The sequence below is a fragment of the Hydra viridissima genome, unplaced genomic scaffold, assembly GCF_058129835.1.
Source record: "Hydra viridissima isolate aposymbiotic clone 2 unplaced genomic scaffold, HvirCarnegie_v1 scaffold_8, whole genome shotgun sequence".
Lineage (NCBI taxonomy): Eukaryota > Metazoa > Cnidaria > Hydrozoa > Anthoathecata > Hydridae > Hydra > Hydra viridissima.
In genome coordinates this window covers 14,313,236-14,330,000 of record NW_028324307.1, presented here as the reverse complement: position 1 = coordinate 14,330,000, position 16,765 = coordinate 14,313,236, and the positions used below count along the sequence as shown (strand labels likewise).

The 16,765-nt window shown below is 28.3% G+C and overlaps 3 protein-coding genes and 1 pseudogene across 6 annotated transcripts in view; 3 read left to right on the top strand and 1 right to left on the bottom strand.

The window, feature by feature from the left end:
- LOC149885249 (uncharacterized) overlaps window positions 1–1,252 on the top strand; it is a 1,290-nt pseudogene extending 38 nt beyond the window's left edge.
- LOC149885248 (uncharacterized) overlaps window positions 1–2,456 on the bottom strand; it is a 12,159-nt gene extending 9,703 nt beyond the window's left edge. The window contains exon 1 of one of the 3 annotated variants that reach the window (XR_016454854.1): window positions 2,228–2,449. The gene's annotated coding sequence lies outside the window, so the exon portion shown is untranslated. Of the gene's footprint in view, window positions 1–2,227 lie in introns of all 3 variants that reach the window. The other 2 variants (XM_090095453.1, XM_090095456.1) reach the window with 2 other exon arrangements.
- Window positions 2,457–3,921: 1,465 nt separating this feature from the next.
- LOC145194888 (carnitine O-palmitoyltransferase 2, mitochondrial-like) lies at window positions 3,922–10,754 on the top strand. Of its 2 annotated transcripts, none has more exons than XM_090095449.1 (12): window positions 3,922–4,204; window positions 4,501–4,538; window positions 4,740–4,945; window positions 5,242–5,301; window positions 5,404–5,501; window positions 5,613–5,746; window positions 6,009–6,211; window positions 6,665–6,935; window positions 7,078–7,313; window positions 7,464–7,591; window positions 7,822–8,047; window positions 10,308–10,754. In XM_090095449.1, the coding sequence occupies exons 1-12, from the start codon at window positions 4,151–4,153 to the stop codon at window positions 10,637–10,639; spliced, it is 1,986 nt and encodes a 661-aa protein (XP_089951575.1). In that variant the 5' UTR covers window positions 3,922–4,150; the 3' UTR covers window positions 10,640–10,754. The 2 variants fall into 2 exon arrangements, 1 of the variants encoding a protein (XP_089951575.1); XR_016454853.1 differs by lacking the exon at window positions 10,308–10,754 and adding an exon at window positions 8,419–8,650 and having other exon boundaries at window positions 3,927–4,204; window positions 7,822–8,362.
- Window positions 10,755–11,065: 311 nt separating this feature from the next.
- Window positions 11,066–15,465, top strand: LOC145194889 (large ribosomal subunit protein mL46-like). Its single transcript, XM_090095451.1, has 5 exons — window positions 11,066–11,359; window positions 11,452–11,532; window positions 14,040–14,237; window positions 14,916–15,044; window positions 15,141–15,465. The coding sequence occupies exons 1-5, from the start codon at window positions 11,174–11,176 to the stop codon at window positions 15,273–15,275; spliced, it is 729 nt and encodes a 242-aa protein (XP_089951577.1). The 5' UTR covers window positions 11,066–11,173; the 3' UTR covers window positions 15,276–15,465.
- Window positions 15,466–16,765: the final 1,300 nt, after the last annotated feature.

The following is a 16,765-nucleotide window of genomic DNA, read 5'->3' as shown; positions in this document are numbered from 1 at the left end:
ATATCTTTCAGGGTGGATGACAGCACCATGTTTTTTTAAATATGTACACCATTTTGCAAAACACGCAAAACCAACGCCTTCCTCGCCAGTTCTATTACTGCTGGACAATCACGAGAGCCATATTTCAGTACCAGTTCTCGATTTTTGCAAAGAATCAGGGATTGTTTTAATGACTTTCCCACCGCACTGCAGCCAAAAACTGCAATCCCTAGACCTGACTGTCTATGGACCACTTAAAACTTATTATAACACTGTTGTAACAGATTGGATGGTAAGCAATCCTGGCAAAACTTTAACAATTTATGAAATCCCAAAATTAGCAGCAAAAGCCATTCCACTTGCATTCAAGTTGCAAAATATTCAAAAGGGATTTGAAAAACCTGGCATTTGGCCATTCAATTCAAACATTTTTTCTAATGAAGATTTTGTTTGTTCTTCTATAACTGATCGCTGCTTGCCGGAAGAGAATAATATTGCTACAGAAAAATTGATTTCCGACCAACCTATCATGGAACAGCCTTCAACATAAGAAAATCTGAGTCTAGAGGATCGTACAAGTTCAAATATGGAAGTCACTGGGCCATCTCAAATGGAATCTCTATCTAAAAGCCAGACTAGGGGCGCTATCTATGTAACACCTGATTTAGTAAGGCCATACCCGAATGCCGGCCCCAGGATATTGGATGGCATGAAACGGAAGAAAGGAAAAACTAGAATATTGACAGACACACCCGAGAAAAGACTCATTGAAATGGAAGAAAAAGAAAGACAAAGAAAAAATAAGATCAAAGAGCTCAACAAAAATCAAAAATGCTCTAAAAACGAGAAAAGCAGGAAGATTAGCAGTGATGATGAAATAGAAAATGTTTCCGTTTCTGACAAAGCCCTTGTTGAAATCGATTCATCGGAAGAAGATTTTTATGTAGACGATGTGATTGTTATGGATAGAAATTTCCTGGTCAATAACCTTGTGTTGGTTAAATTTAACACCAAAAAACTGTTTATCATTATGTTGGAATAATTTAAGAGGTTAATCACTCCATGGCAACTGTCAAATTTATGAGAGCAAGTAAGATAAGAAATACGTTTATGTTTCCTGACATCGAGGACGTAGCCAGCGTCCCTGGAGGATATAAAAACAAAATTGCCTACACCAACAACATGGATAAGCCTAAAATATAAATTTGATAAGCCTCTTTGGGTCATACCAAATTTAAAATAAGTCTTATTAAGCCCAACATCGTGCAGTATTGATCCCAAGTGACATTGTTTAATTTTTTGTAAAGTCTCTGATAAGAAAAAATGTTTGTATTATAATTTTTTATATCAATGCTATATAACACTTAATCATAGCAGTATATTAAAACAATATTGTGCATATTAAATACAGTGCCCAAACCTCCCCTCAGGGGTGCCCAAACCTCCCAACCACCGGGAGGTTTGGGCACTTTGGACTTGTGTTCAAAAACCTTTTGTAACTTTGCGACTAATTATATTACTAAAACTCTTCTTAGCAATATTTACTGCCAAATATGTGTGCCAGATATATTTGAAATAAAATTTTGATTATGATAAAAAAAAACAGTTTTATCAGCGTTTATGTAAAAAAGTGCCCAATGCTCCCCTACCTCCCCTACATACATACATACATACATACATACATACATACATACATACATACATACATACATACATACATACATACATACATACATACATACATACATACATACATACATACATACATACATACATACATACATACATACATACATACATACATACATACATACATACATACATACATACATACATACATACATACATACATACATACATACATACATACATACATACATACATACATACATACATACATACATACATACATACATACATACATACATACATACATACATACATACATACATACATACATACATACATACATACATACATACATACATACATACATACATACATACATACATACATACATACATACATACATACATACATGCATACATACATAAATATACATACAGAAATACACACGTAAACATACTACTATACACGCACATATACATTTTAGCTGTATTTTAACTTTTAATAATAGTTAAAATAGAGCTAAAATGTCTAATACAAATACAACAATGGTGTCATCATAAAAATAAGTTAAAAACTCAACCAATGTCAAAAATTATAAATGTAAAATATTTGTACTTACCAGCGTAACGGTTATATTAAGAGGTGTAGGAGAGTTTGAGTTTAAAAGTTTAATTAAAGGGTAAAAAAAGCGTTTGAAAGAAAAAAATGATAAATAGCTTCAAACTAAACTAACTCTATTGAATAGTTTTAATTATTGAATGAATCTATTTGAATACTTTTAAATATTAGTTGCATGGTCTAAGTGAATATATTCATTTAGTAAATATATTCACTTAGACCATGCGACTAATTATTAAAATACATTTATAAAACTTCCGGGAAACTTTAACGATTCAAAAACACGCGGTACACAGTTGGTTAATGGTTGGCACGAAATGCCAACAGTTAGCCAACTATAGCCAATACTGGCCCGTCAGTTGGACCAACTAAAGCGTGTTTACTGGGTAGGCTTCCATCGCAAATCTTTTAATGCCGATAATTTAGTAACGGATAATGCAAATGCATTGAAATTTTCAAATTGTTCATATTTTATTATTATTAACATAATTTCAAAAGAAGAGCAAAATCTGAGACATAGTGCCAACAACTTAGATGGAAAATTGTTGAAATCTACTGGAATGACCCATTTACGATTGACGCATTTATACGATTTATAAAAAGAAAACCTGATTACCTTTTATTGTAAATTTTTGTCAGTTAAAATGATATAAATAGATGCAATTAGTTCAAGTTTTTTTTAATTTTCTTTATTTTATGCCTAATAATATTTGTTGTACGTAACCTAGGGGATCTTTTTAAACGGGGGGTGAATATTGTAGTTTAGCGCATTTGTCAAATATCGAGTTACTTAAATTTTATAAGGTATTTAACTAATTAATTAGCTTAATTTTGAGGAAAGAAAAAATTCTTATATTTGTTAAATTTTTAAATCATTGTTTCACATTTTATTATTCTGGTGAAAGGTCTTCATCAAAAACTTGATTACTCTTAATAAAAATAGCTCTATTCTCCTGACCACCATTAAGGCAAAAACGGGGAAGGGAGGTCCTTTATTAGTGTCAAAATATTTAAGATAATTAAATTTCGAGTAACAAAAGGAATTTTTAGTAAATGGTAGCAAATTACCGTTTATTAAAAACTGAAACAAAGAGGCCATATATAAAAATGGTCAGATTAGTGCCACAAATAGTGATGGTCAAATGTTCAGTTATTTTTAATTAATTTATTTAGTTGTGTGCATTTAGCGTTTTAAAGACAATTTCCTTTTTTAAAGAAACATGTATCAAGGGGATACCAAAAAATTAATAATTCATGTATAATTAACGTTCGCTTTATATTACTCTCATTAATTAAAGTTCATGTTATAAAAAATATAACAAAAATTTAGCTTTTTTCGTCAATTTAAAGCATGATGAAGTGTTATTATTTTCTGTCAGTAACTAAAAACGTATTGTTTTGAACTTAGTGATGTCGAGGAAAATAGTTCTGCCCTACACTGATATGACATATGTCAGTTTTAAATTTCTCAAATAATGTTAAATAATTGGTAAATTATTTTACCTCCGCATACTTTTTATTTTAATTTTACAGATGGTTTAATTTTTTAAATTTGAAGGCGTTTTTCTAAAAGGGTATTAGTAATGGTTTCGCAACTTTAAAATGTGGAAAACAGCCACCATAAATTAACAGACCGACCATAACCCGTATTACGGGTTGCTTTTTGCTAGTTTTTATAATTTATGACAAAAAAAAAAACTGAGGAGGTTCTAATGTGTAAAGCGCCATTACTATTACCAAGTGATAACGGAAAATATTTGGTGTAACTCTTCACTGTTAGCTAATAAAGTGGAAATAGACAAATATAAGCTTGTTCTGTTATATACATTAAGGGTTTTACTAAACTTTTTTTGAAATATACCAGTTGACAAGAGTAGCCTTTTGCAGCTACTTAAATCTAAGTAACCTACTTTGTTTGTAAAACATGTATATAACAGTAAAACCGTTTACATCCCTTCGGTCTCCAGGCCATGAAAAGGTTAATAAAAGATAATATTGCTTGAAGAAATTATATCTTTTTATATTTTAAAAAATAGGGGATTTTAATGATAGTTTTAGTTAGTAATCGTTTGTGTAGTTTCATAGCTTTTTATATTTATCATCATAAATCAGAAACGAACCAAAATGAGCAGTATTGGAAAGTTTCAATTACTATTTTATATATATATATATATATATATATATATATATATATATATATATATATATATATATATATATATATATATATATATATATATATATATATATATATACTTTACTTTTTAATCATAGCTACTTGTTAGTGCAGCATCAGGTTTCACCAATTCTAGGTAAAACTTGAACTTATTATTTTGTAGTTGTTGTTCTTTGGTAATTTTTATATCTTTTATTTTTATTTTTTATAGTTTTTATATAAACTTTCATAAATGATCTCCTTTCCTAATTTTTTGTTTCAAGTTATTTGCAATCAGTTTTTACTGATTTTTAATGTTTTTGTTTTTACTAATTTTTTATTGTTTTTGAACTTGCAGGCAGAAGCAAAGAAATGAATCACAGTATCTTCAAAATAGCATTATTCCTACTATGCATTTTCAAAAGAGTCTTCCAAGATTACCTATACCAAAGTTGGAAGACACTATGCATCGTTATCTAGAAGCACAAAAGCCACTTCTAACCTCAGAAGAATACAAGAAAACAAAGAAATATGCTGAAAATTTTTTGGATTTTGAAGGAAGAGGTATGATTAAAATAATAAGAGATTTATTAGTTTCAAATAATAAATATTTTAGATATTTTTTCAGCTGTTTTCATGGTTTAGAATAAATTCAAAAACTAATACTCTAGTTACTGCATCTAATCATACACTAGTTAGTTTTTTAAAATTCTATGTATTTCTCATTTATGTAGAATTTGTGTATTATTTATTTTAGTATGTGAATTACATTGTGTATTTTATATTATTATATATAATTATGTAGAATTTATCAATTATGTAGAATTTAAAAAAAATATTTTGAGTTTTCTTTGTCACAGCCCTGCATACTGAATTAGTTGCAAAAGATAACTTAATGAAACACACAAGCTATATATCAGGTACTTCAGCATTAAAAGTTTGTAATTTATTACTAGAAGATTTTTTGCTAATATTGCTTGATAATAAACTAATCTTTTTTTTTTTTTTTTTTTTAAATTTAGAACCTTGGTTTGATATGTACTTGAAGTATAGAGATTCTATTGTACTTAATCATAACCCTTTTGTTCTTGCTGTAGATGATCCAAATACAACTGATCAAGTAATAAATCATTTATAGAATTCTTTAGGAAATAGCTATGTTAAATATAAAACATAACTCTTGTTAAATTTGTAAATGTGATTTTTAAAATGGCTATTCTTCTCAAATTAGTTAACAAGAGCAACAAAATTGGTGTATTCTTCTCTACTATTCAAGAACAGTCTGTTTGCTTCCAATCTTGAACCTGATGTCTACCATATGAATCCTAAAAAAAGTGATACAAAAATGTTTCGAAGATTGTCAAGGTAAAATGTTCAAGTGTATTAAAATTTTTTAAACTATTTTTTTCATTAAAACAATACTGGGTATGCAACTAAATTATAATTTTTTCATTTTGAAAAAACTATTAAAAATGCAATTATATATTTGCATTCTTCTTATTATATATCCTAAATTTACCAATCTAACTAGTATTATATTTTGCTTAATCTTATTATAAATCTTATTATATCTAAGTAACTTGTTAAAATATATCTTATTATCATACAAAATAAATGTGATGTTTAGCATGGCACCCAGTTCATTGTCATGGTATGTTGCATATCTTTTTAAAGCATTCCCACTTGACATGTCTCAATATTCCCGGTTGTTTAATTCAACCAGAGTTCCCAAACCTTTTAAAGATGAGTTAAAAACAACAAAGGATGGCAGGCAAATCTTGGTCATTCGAAATGGACATATTTTTTTATTTGATGCAATAGATAAAAATGGTAGGTTTCTTGAGTTTTTTTATTCCTGTTTTTATTTAACATATATTTATTAACATGCTACAATGTATTTACTTATATCTATCAATATATTTGCTAATATTTAAAATATATTTTCAAAATTTGTAAAAGTAATGTTTAAAAAATTAATTCTTTTTTTGTTTAATATTTTTTAAGTAAAACCTTTGTAGCATAATTTATTCTTGTTTGTAGCATGATTTATTCTTGTTTGCTTAAGATATTACTTTTCTTTGCCTTTTTCATTATCTTTTTCAACTTGATTTCATAAACATATTTAATGATAGCTTCATTAGTTGAATTATGTGACTATATTTATTTGTTTAATTAATTTATATAGGTTTTTTGTTTTATATTTTGAATTTTCTAAGTTATGTTGTATACTTTGAAGAAAACATTACGGTTTCTGACATTGATTTCCTTATACTTATCTTGTAGGGAACTTAGTTTCAAGAGATGCTATTCATGCCAATTTAAAGGCCATTATGGAAAGAAGCAATACTCTAGTCGAAAATCCTTTAGCAATTCTTACTTCTGAGAAGAGGGACACATGGGCATCTTTACGAGCTCACTTAGAAAGCAACCCCAAAAATAGTCAACTTTTACATTCATTAGATTCTGCACTTTTTGGACTTTTTCTTGATGATAAAGAATGTTTGGATGAACAAGATACAACTGAAATATTTTTGTATGGGGAAGGTCACAGTCGGTATAAGTTCATGTTTTTATGTCATATCCTAAATTATGATGCCTAAAAATAAATCTTAACACAATTTTTCAGTAATTGTTACTTTCAGATTTAGACTTCATGATTCTTTTAAAGTTAAGTTTTACGATTTTTTCCTATTCAGTTGGTTTGACAAATCATTCCATATAGCTTTATCCAAAAATGCAAAAATGGCTATAAACTTTGAACATTCTTGGGGTGATGGTGTATCAATTGTTCGTTTTCTCAATGAAATTACAAAAGCTTCTGCTGCAGACTCATTTAATCCTTCAAGAAATAATGAATCTGCACATTATCCTCTAACGTTTATCAAGTTAGAGTTTGAGCTTGATGCTCTCATTAAAGATGGAATTGCAAAAGGTGTGGTATTTTAAATTTAATTTCAAAATTACATTTTTTACTAATATTTCAAATCAGATATTAACATTTTGTGTGCACACATTACTTAGGTTAAAGAATATGTTTTTTATAGATCTTGAAATTAACCCTTTTTTTAAAATTTTTTTATAGCTCAAAAGAGCTTTAATGAAAGAACTAGCAAGTTGAATGTCAAAGCTGGTAAAGTTGAAAAATTTGGGAAAAACTATTTAAAAATCAAAAATCTTAGTCCCGATGCCATCATGCAATTGGCATTTCAGGTTGTTTTTTTGTGTTAATCATTATAAAAATATTTTTTTAAATACTTACAAAGCATAAAGTTATTTTCAAGTTTAGTCTTTTATATCATGTTATTTTTTCTGCAAAAACTTTTGAATTTTGTCATTATTTTAAGTGTAGAAAATGTTATTAGCAATCTTAAAATTAAGATCATGCATGTTTATTACTTTTTCTGAAAATTAATATATTTTTAAATATTATTGTAATGTAGATGGCATATTATCGTCAAAATGGAAAATACGCAGCAACCTATGAAAGCTGCTCAACTGCTGCATTTAAGAATGGCAGAACTGAGACAGTCCGACCATGCACTGTTGCCACTGCTGCGTGTGCAGAAGCATTTGAGCCAACTCATAATGCTTCAGTTGATGAAATGAAAAATCTGTTGAAAAAATCCTCTGATATGCATAACAAATTAACTAAGGAGGCTGCTATGGGTAAAAGCTAGAAATGTTTTTTGTGTGTGCATTTTCTATAATTAAGGTGTTAGGAAGGAAGTTTAGACAACATAAAGCACTCATAATGGTTAGCTAGCCGAATGTAAATAGATTTAAAAATTATAATTTTTTTTTTTTTTTTAGTGCTATAAGAGTTTTATATAAAAGGTTAGGTCAGTAGCAATAAAATCTATGTGTATTTTAAAGCATAAGCTGCTAATTTACATAAATGTTAATTAGATGAAAATAACGTTTTCTTGCTGTAAAGAAACAGTAAGAAACAGTGTGTTGAAAGGATTTTTATAGATGTAAAAAGTTTGTTAAAAAAATGATAGTGTGAGATGTTTAACTTAAATGATCATCTATTAAAGTTTTTTTTTTTTTTTTTTGAATTTCACAAATGTACACAAATTCAACTTGTGTAGAATAATGAAAACCTTTTGCAATGCTAAATAAAAATCGTGGGTTCCTTAAAAAAGCAATAGCAATCTTTTGCCACCTCAAAGCCTAAAAACCTAAAGTTACAATCACTTTTTGAAGTAGCAACCAGTTTTTAACTGGTCACATGCTTTTGATTGATTAAAAAAACAACAAAAAAAAAAACTTATAAACAGAGAGAGCTATGAGAGCAATTTACTTACAAATTAAATGTAAAAAAAAGTAAATTGTAAATTTCTTGCACAAACAGAACTACACCCTGATCAAATTGCAGCAGAACTTAGTTTGAGATTTATTAAAGCTGTGGGAATTTTTTTTCATATTTTTAAAGAAAATTGATAAGTTGAGTCTTCTGATCACCTAATTTTAACTCATAACCAAATTGTTGATATCAATGGGACTGAACTTGAGTAAAGGTTTTGTTTGCTTTCTTCCTTTCAGTAAGTTTATTGCTAGATTGTTTAGAGGAGGTAATTTCATAAAAGTTTAGAGTTCTTTCATGGTTTCTTAATACAAATGCACAATAAACACTATGCATGTTTTGAAAGTCCTATGAGGTAACAGTAAAATTTAAATATTGATTTTAAAGTCTATTGTTAGGTCTATTATACTTGACGATTTATTATTTCAAATTTACTGTTGCAGTAGATTAAAAGAATATCAATCCCTATCCATATTTTTGGTAAATCAAATTTTCTTTAAAAAACATCTACAGAATTTTCAATATTTCAGAATAGATGAACCAACTAAACTCTCTGCAGGCGTTTTTTTCTTGGTTTTCTTGTTTTTCTTGTTATTTAATCATTTAAGTTTTGAAACAAAGGTTTAAAGTAGCAAATTTTTATTGAGCTAATTACTCCTCTGCTTCCTTGATATTTCTTGCGATAGCAAATAGTTTGTTTGACAGCATGTTACCAGGAAAGAGACTAGCTCTTCTATTCTTGGTCAATCACTATTAGTTGGAAATATTTCAGCATTCACATTAAAAGCCTGCTTGGTTTAGTGTGTTCTTCTATCTTTACAAATAATACACAAAGACTTTAGTGTATTCTTCTGTCTCTTCAAAGAATAAAAAAAATTGGGACCAAAACTTCATGTTTTGGCCCCAATCATCTTTCTTCTTCTTTTCTGATCTGTCATAACTCTTTAGATACTCTTTTTGAGTTTTGTCCTACCCCTCCCCGCTTCCTCTATAATAGGTTTCCTTTCAGACATCTAGTTATTCAAAAGCAATCAAGGTGAAAAAAATTCTAATAACATTTTTGATAAAATGGTCAAGATCCTGCTATTCTGGTCTTTTGCATGGTTACTCTCTAAAATCTTTTTGTAAAAGTTTTTCAATTTCATATTAATGAAAATATACTTTGAAAACTTACAAGTTGTTTGAATGTTCAAGAATTAAGTGTGTCTTTTGGTTACCAGTTGGAAAAGGGCGTATTTGGGAACATTAAGAAAATAAATATAAGGAAAAACTTCCAGCACATGTTACAGCTATTCTTTATAAAGTAAACAATAACACTAAACAGTTTTATTAACAGGCACAGTAAATTATTCAGATTTGAGAGCATTCTATTATTTTATTAATATTATGAATTGTGAATGAGTAATTTTTTTTTAAAGTTCTTAGGATATTTATATAGTTTATTGATGATAATTGAACATCGTTAACACAATTTATTGTTATTCATATATTACTTTTGTATTTATAATAAATATTTACTCTTAATAAACACTTTTAAAGCCTAAATCTTATATCAGATAATTATAGTAAATTTACAAATTTAAAAAAAAAATTGGTTAAAGTTATTTTGTAATAATTTAGGAGCAGGATTTGATCGTCATTTGTTTGCATTACGATGTTTAGCTCAAAGTACCAATCGCAAGATAGATTTTTTTGATGATGATGCTTACAAGAATATTAATCACATTATTTTGTCTACAAGCACTGTGAGTAGTCCTTATATCCAGTTGGGTGGATTTGCTCCTGTAGTCTCAAATGGTTTAGGAATTGGTTATTTAATCCAAGATAATTGGTTTGGATGTAACATATGCTCTTATCCTGATAGTCCTAACTCTGCAGAATTTATCGAGCTCATACAAAAAAGTTTATTAGACATTTATAGTGTATTAGAAGGAAAAAATTTTAAATTTTGATTTATCTTTTTTTCTATTGCACATGCCCAATAAATATATTGACATGCCTATTGAATTTATTGCATGTGCCCATTAAATGTATTGGATTTAAATTTAGTGAAAGTTGTTTTCAAAGTATGCTATAGTTTGTTTTTTTTGTTTGTTTGTTTTTTGGTTTATTTCAGTTTTTGAAGTCATGAAAGGCAGTGAAGTTTTTATTTTTTATTTTTTTTATTTTTTTGTGTTTAAGTTTAAATGGTAAAAAAGAAATTTGTCTGTTAAAAAACCTTAATTTTTCTTCAATAACATCTATTGATGTCTGTTCATTTTTCTTACTTTTATATTCTATAAAAATGGTTTTCAGTATCATCATTAACAAATGTTAAATATTTTTTTAAAGATTTGTTAAATAACTTAGTGTATAATAACAATAAAAAAAATAATTATGTAAATTAAGTTTGATTGAAGTATTTCTTTCTTTTTTTCTTATGGTGTCTTCTCCACAATCCTTTAATTTTGTGTGCCTTTTGTGATCTTTATTTCTCAGTAGAAGTTATGAGACAAATAGCTCATTTCTCTAAACCATGGCAAATTCTTGTATCAGTTTGCATAAAGCGCATGAATGTTGTTAGTAAACCATTAAACCATATAGAGCAACAGTATGCAAAGTTACAGCATCAGTTAGAAATTGAGAAGTCTGTACTTAATGACTATGAGTATCATAAAGCAACATTAGAAAAGGTTTTGTTTTTTTTCTGCTATTTGTTAATTTATTTTAATTTTTTTGAATGATTTTGATTGTTTATGTAGTTATTTCTAATGTTTTCAAAAAGGTTCTTTCTTCAAAAAGCAAATCAACTGGCAATGATGATGATAAAGTTTTAGAAGCTAAAAACAAATTGCTAGCAATGCAGGTTTTATTTTTATTATTTTTTTTGAGTTGATGGCAAACAATAAATCTGCAAATCTTTAAGCACGACTTGCTATTAGCTATTTAAAATGCGGAGTAGGGTGTTTTTTTTAAGTTAGGAAAATTAATTTTTTTGGATTTCCACTTGGCTTAAGAGCTTATTTTGTACCATTTGCTAATATGAAAACATGGGAAAATTCAATTGAGTAATTTTAAGAGACCTCAACAAAAATCCCGCTATAGATGACAATTTTTCAATAAAATTTTTATTTCATTTTAGGTTTTCATAATAAAAATGGTTGGCATTGATAATTAAAATGTGCATTTTTTTCTTAAACCTAATCCTCTTTAAGTGTAGCTCTTTTTAAAAGGTTTTCTCGCTGCTTTTCTACAATTAGAGCATCATAGAAAATTAGTAACCATTTAAAATATAAGTTGTCACTGCTTTGAGTGAAAGATATTAAATTCAGATGCTAATTTCACTACATATTCAGCACAATCCCAAACAGCATGCACTACTAAAACTATCTTTTTTACACTGTGTCTTGTAGTTGTGGTCTGTTTCTGGATCACTAACGAGAAAATCCTGATTTAGTTTTAGTGCATAAAAAAGATTTAACAAACATTTGTTAACATTTTGAAAGAATCAATATTTTTCCTTGTCTTACATCTTTTTTTTTTTTTTTTTGCTGGCCTTTTTAAGGTTTTAACAATAAGCCTTATATCATCAATAAGAACAGAATTGGAAAAAAGTGCCATACTGATAAGGTCTTCTCTTTGGTGCCAGAGGTGTTCTCTCATTTTTTTCAGTGCTTCCTTTCTTACTTTGCTATCAATTTTTTCAAAGGATTCTATAGTTTTGACAAAACAAAAGTCATTGTAAGGATCACTGCAGCTGTTTGGTAGACTAAACCACTATTTTATAGTTATAGTTACAGTGAATAGATGAATCTGTTTGTTAATACCTGTAGTTTATGGGAAGTCAATTTTAACTGTTCTTAAAAACAGAAATCTTTTAAACTATAGATTTCTTTAGCCTTCCAGTTTACCCTGTGATATGCACCTCAATAAGTCAACTGCAAAATCACAAGCTGAAGATAGATTTTCTTAAACTTTTCTGAATGTTTTTCTGAAATTTTTTTATAACTTTTTTGTTAATAACTGGTATTAGAAATTGTTGGGGTGTCACAAGCCAAATCAACCACTCTGACACATCATTACAACTCTGAAGTAATTTGATTATTGTGTTTCTTATGATGATGTCAGTTCCATGGATCTTGAGGGTGACTAATAAATTCTTTACATCTTTTCCAGACACAACTACTAGCAGGCGATTATAGTTTGCACCACCAAGATGGCTACAAAAAGCCATTTAAAAATATTTCTTTGATACTGTTCAGTTTTACTTTAGATTTGTAAGGATTGCCAATGGTAATTCCTAATGTAATGTTCTTCATCTGATTGATTATTTTTCTCTCCTGTTGATTCATTATCATTTTTATTACAAGTTTTTAGAGAAGTAGAACTCGTAGATATCTCTTTTCTTTGTTTAGCTCTTGTCTACCTTGAAATCTTTTTTTCTTTTTCTTTTTAACTCTGTCTTCTTCCACCATTATCATTTTCCAATCATTTTTTTGATCAGAAAGAAATTAGTAATCTTCTGGAGTTTTACTTAAACTATATGAATTGGCATGTAACACACCAAACAGTTTTTTCAAGTTCAGTTTATTAATCTATTCACCTTATCTTGTTTATTCCAATATTGAAAAATGCTTCTCATACAGTACTTTTAGTTTTATCACAGCATTTGTTTCTGAATTGTTGGAATGTTAGCTGTATGCCAAATTTACAAACCCTTGTTGATGACATTCGAACAACTTAATGACACTCTGTTTGATTTCAAATGATAAGACAGGCAAAGCAGAACCTGTTCATTAGTCAGTAACTGGTTGTATCTTCCCACATCAAAAACATGAATCTGTTGTCTAATAACCAAACATTTGTTGAAGATCATGTCGGAGTTACTTACTTTGTAGACCAGTTACAAATTTAAAAAATATTCTTAATATTTTGAATTAGTGTTTAGAGTAATTTATTAGTTTAAAATTGTATAAGTTTTCCACCAAAAGTAATAACTAAAACATAGACAAGCTCATTTTATTTCAAGCAGATATTTTATGAATTTAACTATTGTATATATTTATCCAATCTAAGTTAAAATTTAAGAGAAATAAACAAAAACACTTCATTTGTAACATGTATAACTAAAAAAAAAAAAGATTAAAAAAATACAAAAAGTTGTCAAATTTTAAAAACAAAAATTTGTTTGAAAGTTTAGTGTTCTTCAATTAAAAAAGATTTTTTTGTGGTTTATTATTTCATCAAATCACAGCCCCTATGCATGGCTGCTTTGAATTTTGTTTTAAAAATAACACCCTAATTCAGAGGTCCATTTTTTTAAACTTGAGAGCAGAAAATAAAATAAGATTTTAATCCCCTGATTTAATTAAGGAAGAAGAAGAGAGCTGGATGAAAGATGCACAAAATTTACGTTTAGCTCAAATCGATCAATTCGACAATGACTACTGTTCGTTAAAAAGAAGATTAAGTGATATTCTTCATTACGTTATTGAAGATGATGAAGTTTTGAAAGAAAAAACATTTCTATACCCATACACGACTATCGAATCAAATGAAAGTTTGAGATCAGTAAGTTTCTTAAATAAGTTTGGATTTTTTTTTTTTGTATAGTTCGCGTTTTGTCATAATTTTCTGGAAACATTTTTGTTCCATCCAAATCCACTTGGCTAAAATCTGGACATATTACTAAAGTGCTTAATGATCTGGCTTATAAAAAAACCACAGCAAAAGCCAGTTGGTATTTGTTGATATTGTTACATTTGGTAAAAAAATTTGATGTGAACTTGAATAACTTTTTTATTCATCACGAAAAAAATCTCAAATTATTTGCTCAAGTGAATTAAGAAAAAAATAAATAAAAAAAAAGAAAGGCTTGCAATTAAATAGCACACTGCTAATTTATTCAGTTTGAATTTTGTCGATCATCTTTTAACTGTTGCATTCACTCTGCTACATTCATATAAAGTACAGACAGTTTTAAAATGATCGCTCGAAGCAGTACAGCTTTTAAAAAGTACCAAAGTACGTTCAATATCTACGAACTAAAATTATTTTCAAAATGGGTTTACTCAAAATGCATTTTTTTTTTTTTTTTTTTTTTTTTTTTTATACTTCAACTTAGCATTAGAGTTTTCCACAAAAAAAAAGAAATAAGTGTTTATGAATTTCTATTGGATATTCTAATGATTCTAATGATTTTAAGTGGTTAATCTCTCGTTTTTTTAATTGGTGCTATTTTTATTCTAGGCATCAGAGCGCCTTCTTGCAAGTCATGGTATATCTTCGTGTAGGTTCCTCAGTAATTCACCTATTGGTGTCTTAAAGATTCGTTATGATAAAAACGAATCCAGAGGCGAAACTTACCAAGGAGCAAAGGTAATGATAATTTTAGTGATCGTTTTTTGGAGATAAGTAATTCTAATTTCTGGTTGATTTGTAGTAATTCGAGTTTCTGGTTGATTTTTCTTTAAGATGTTTTTCATGACAGCATTTCTTACAGACAAGATTGCTAAACCAAATACTTCTCACAGATGGTTAGTTGCATGCGAATTACCCTTCAACTTTAACAAAGATTATTACAATAAAGTAAAACCATTCGTAGTATAATCTTAATAAATACCGTTACAAGAATATCTTGATAAACTTGCTATTCAAACACGTGAGTGAAGAAACAACCTTGTTTTTGTTTGTTAAAAAAAAAAATCATAACATAAGAGTGGCTAGCAAGCTTCCGTTGCTGCTTAAATAAAGAGGCGCCCATTGTAGAAATTTATAGAATATACGATAAAAAGAACAATGTTATCTGGTTTTAATTTCTTGTTGAAGAAATTGCCTAAAATTTAGCAAAATAGATCTCCGTAACTGATTACATTAGTAGGCAAAAATTTGAACTTTCTTTCCTTCCCTGATAGGTAATTTTTTCTTTCCTTGCCTGATAGGTTTTTAATTCCTTCTCTGATAGGTAATTTTTGTTAATTTGACCCTGAATTTAAATTTTGAAAACCACAGCGCTTTCAAAATTTAAATTCTGCGTCTTTTGGTAATTTTTTACTAAAGACTTTCTAAGTTAGAAAAATGACATTTTGATATCTAAGCCCTTTTGGTTAAATCTACAAGATACCCTTGTCATTTGGACCTTTCTAAATCCAATTATGATATGATATTGTGAAGATAAATTTTTCTCTACGACTGATATGTCTTTAGTTACTTTTTTATGTTGTGAAAAAACATTAAAAATATTTTTTTGAAGCCATTGAACAGTCTTTACTGAAGCAAACTCAAGTGAAAGTTTAAGATTCTCAATCATTGTGAAATTTTCCCCCTCTACCATATGATGAAATATGATTATAGATAAAGATCAATTTATTTATTAGTTAATGGGCAATCAAAACACAGCAGACTCGTGGCAATATATCCACGTGCATAAATAATAGGAAGCAATTTAAGAATGAACAACATTAAAATATGGTTTTTTTTCAATCAGCTGACCTTATACAAGCATCTCAGAAGCAATTTCTTCAATACTCGAACATTTAAAGATTCATTGTGTAGAAGAAACATTAAAAATGAAAAATTTTATTTCTTATTGCTGACATTTTCGAAGCCTTAAACGTAAGCCTTATTGGAAAAATCATTAAAACCATAACCAACGTAAGTTTAAGCACGCGTAATAGTAATCCATGAAAATTTAAAACATTTCCATTTAAATAGGATCTAAAACATCTTAGCTTTTAAAGCTAAGGTCCTCTAGCTTTTAGTTTAGCTTTTAAAGCTAATCGCTTAGCTTTTAAAACTAATCGCTTAGTTTTTAAAGCTAAGCGATTAGCTTTAAAAGCTAAACTAAACGATTAGCTTTAAAAACTAAGCGATTAGTTTTTAAAGCTAATCGTTTAGCTTTTAAAGTTAAACGCTTAGCTTTTAAAGCTAAGCTGCTTTAGATCCTACCATGGCCTACTATATTACACGGCCGTATATGTTACATTTTAGAGGCCGATTCTAAGAGGCCTATTTGCGCAAAAAAAGTAAATGACACAACTACAAGTGATAAAGTGTAAAATTGCAAGTGTAAAATATTAAACTTGCATAAGATTATTGGT

Coding starts and splice junctions, on each gene's coding strand:
- LOC145194889 (XM_090095451.1), top strand. CDS start 11,174: ATGAGACAAATAGCTCATTTCTCTAAACCATGGCAAATTCTTGTATCA. Junction 11,360..11,451: donor ATAAAGCAACATTAGAAAAG/GTTTTGTTTTTT, acceptor GTTTTCAAAAAG/GTTCTTTCTTCAAAAAGCAA. Junction 14,238..14,915: donor CAAATGAAAGTTTGAGATCA/GTAAGTTTCTTA, acceptor TTTTTATTCTAG/GCATCAGAGCGCCTTCTTGC.
- LOC145194888 (XM_090095449.1), top strand. CDS start 4,151: ATGTATATAACAGTAAAACCGTTTACATCCCTTCGGTCTCCAGGCCAT. Junction 4,539..4,739: donor TCAGGTTTCACCAATTCTAG/GTAAAACTTGAA, acceptor TTGAACTTGCAG/GCAGAAGCAAAGAAATGAAT. Junction 5,302..5,403: donor ACACACAAGCTATATATCAG/GTACTTCAGCAT, acceptor TTTTAAATTTAG/AACCTTGGTTTGATATGTAC.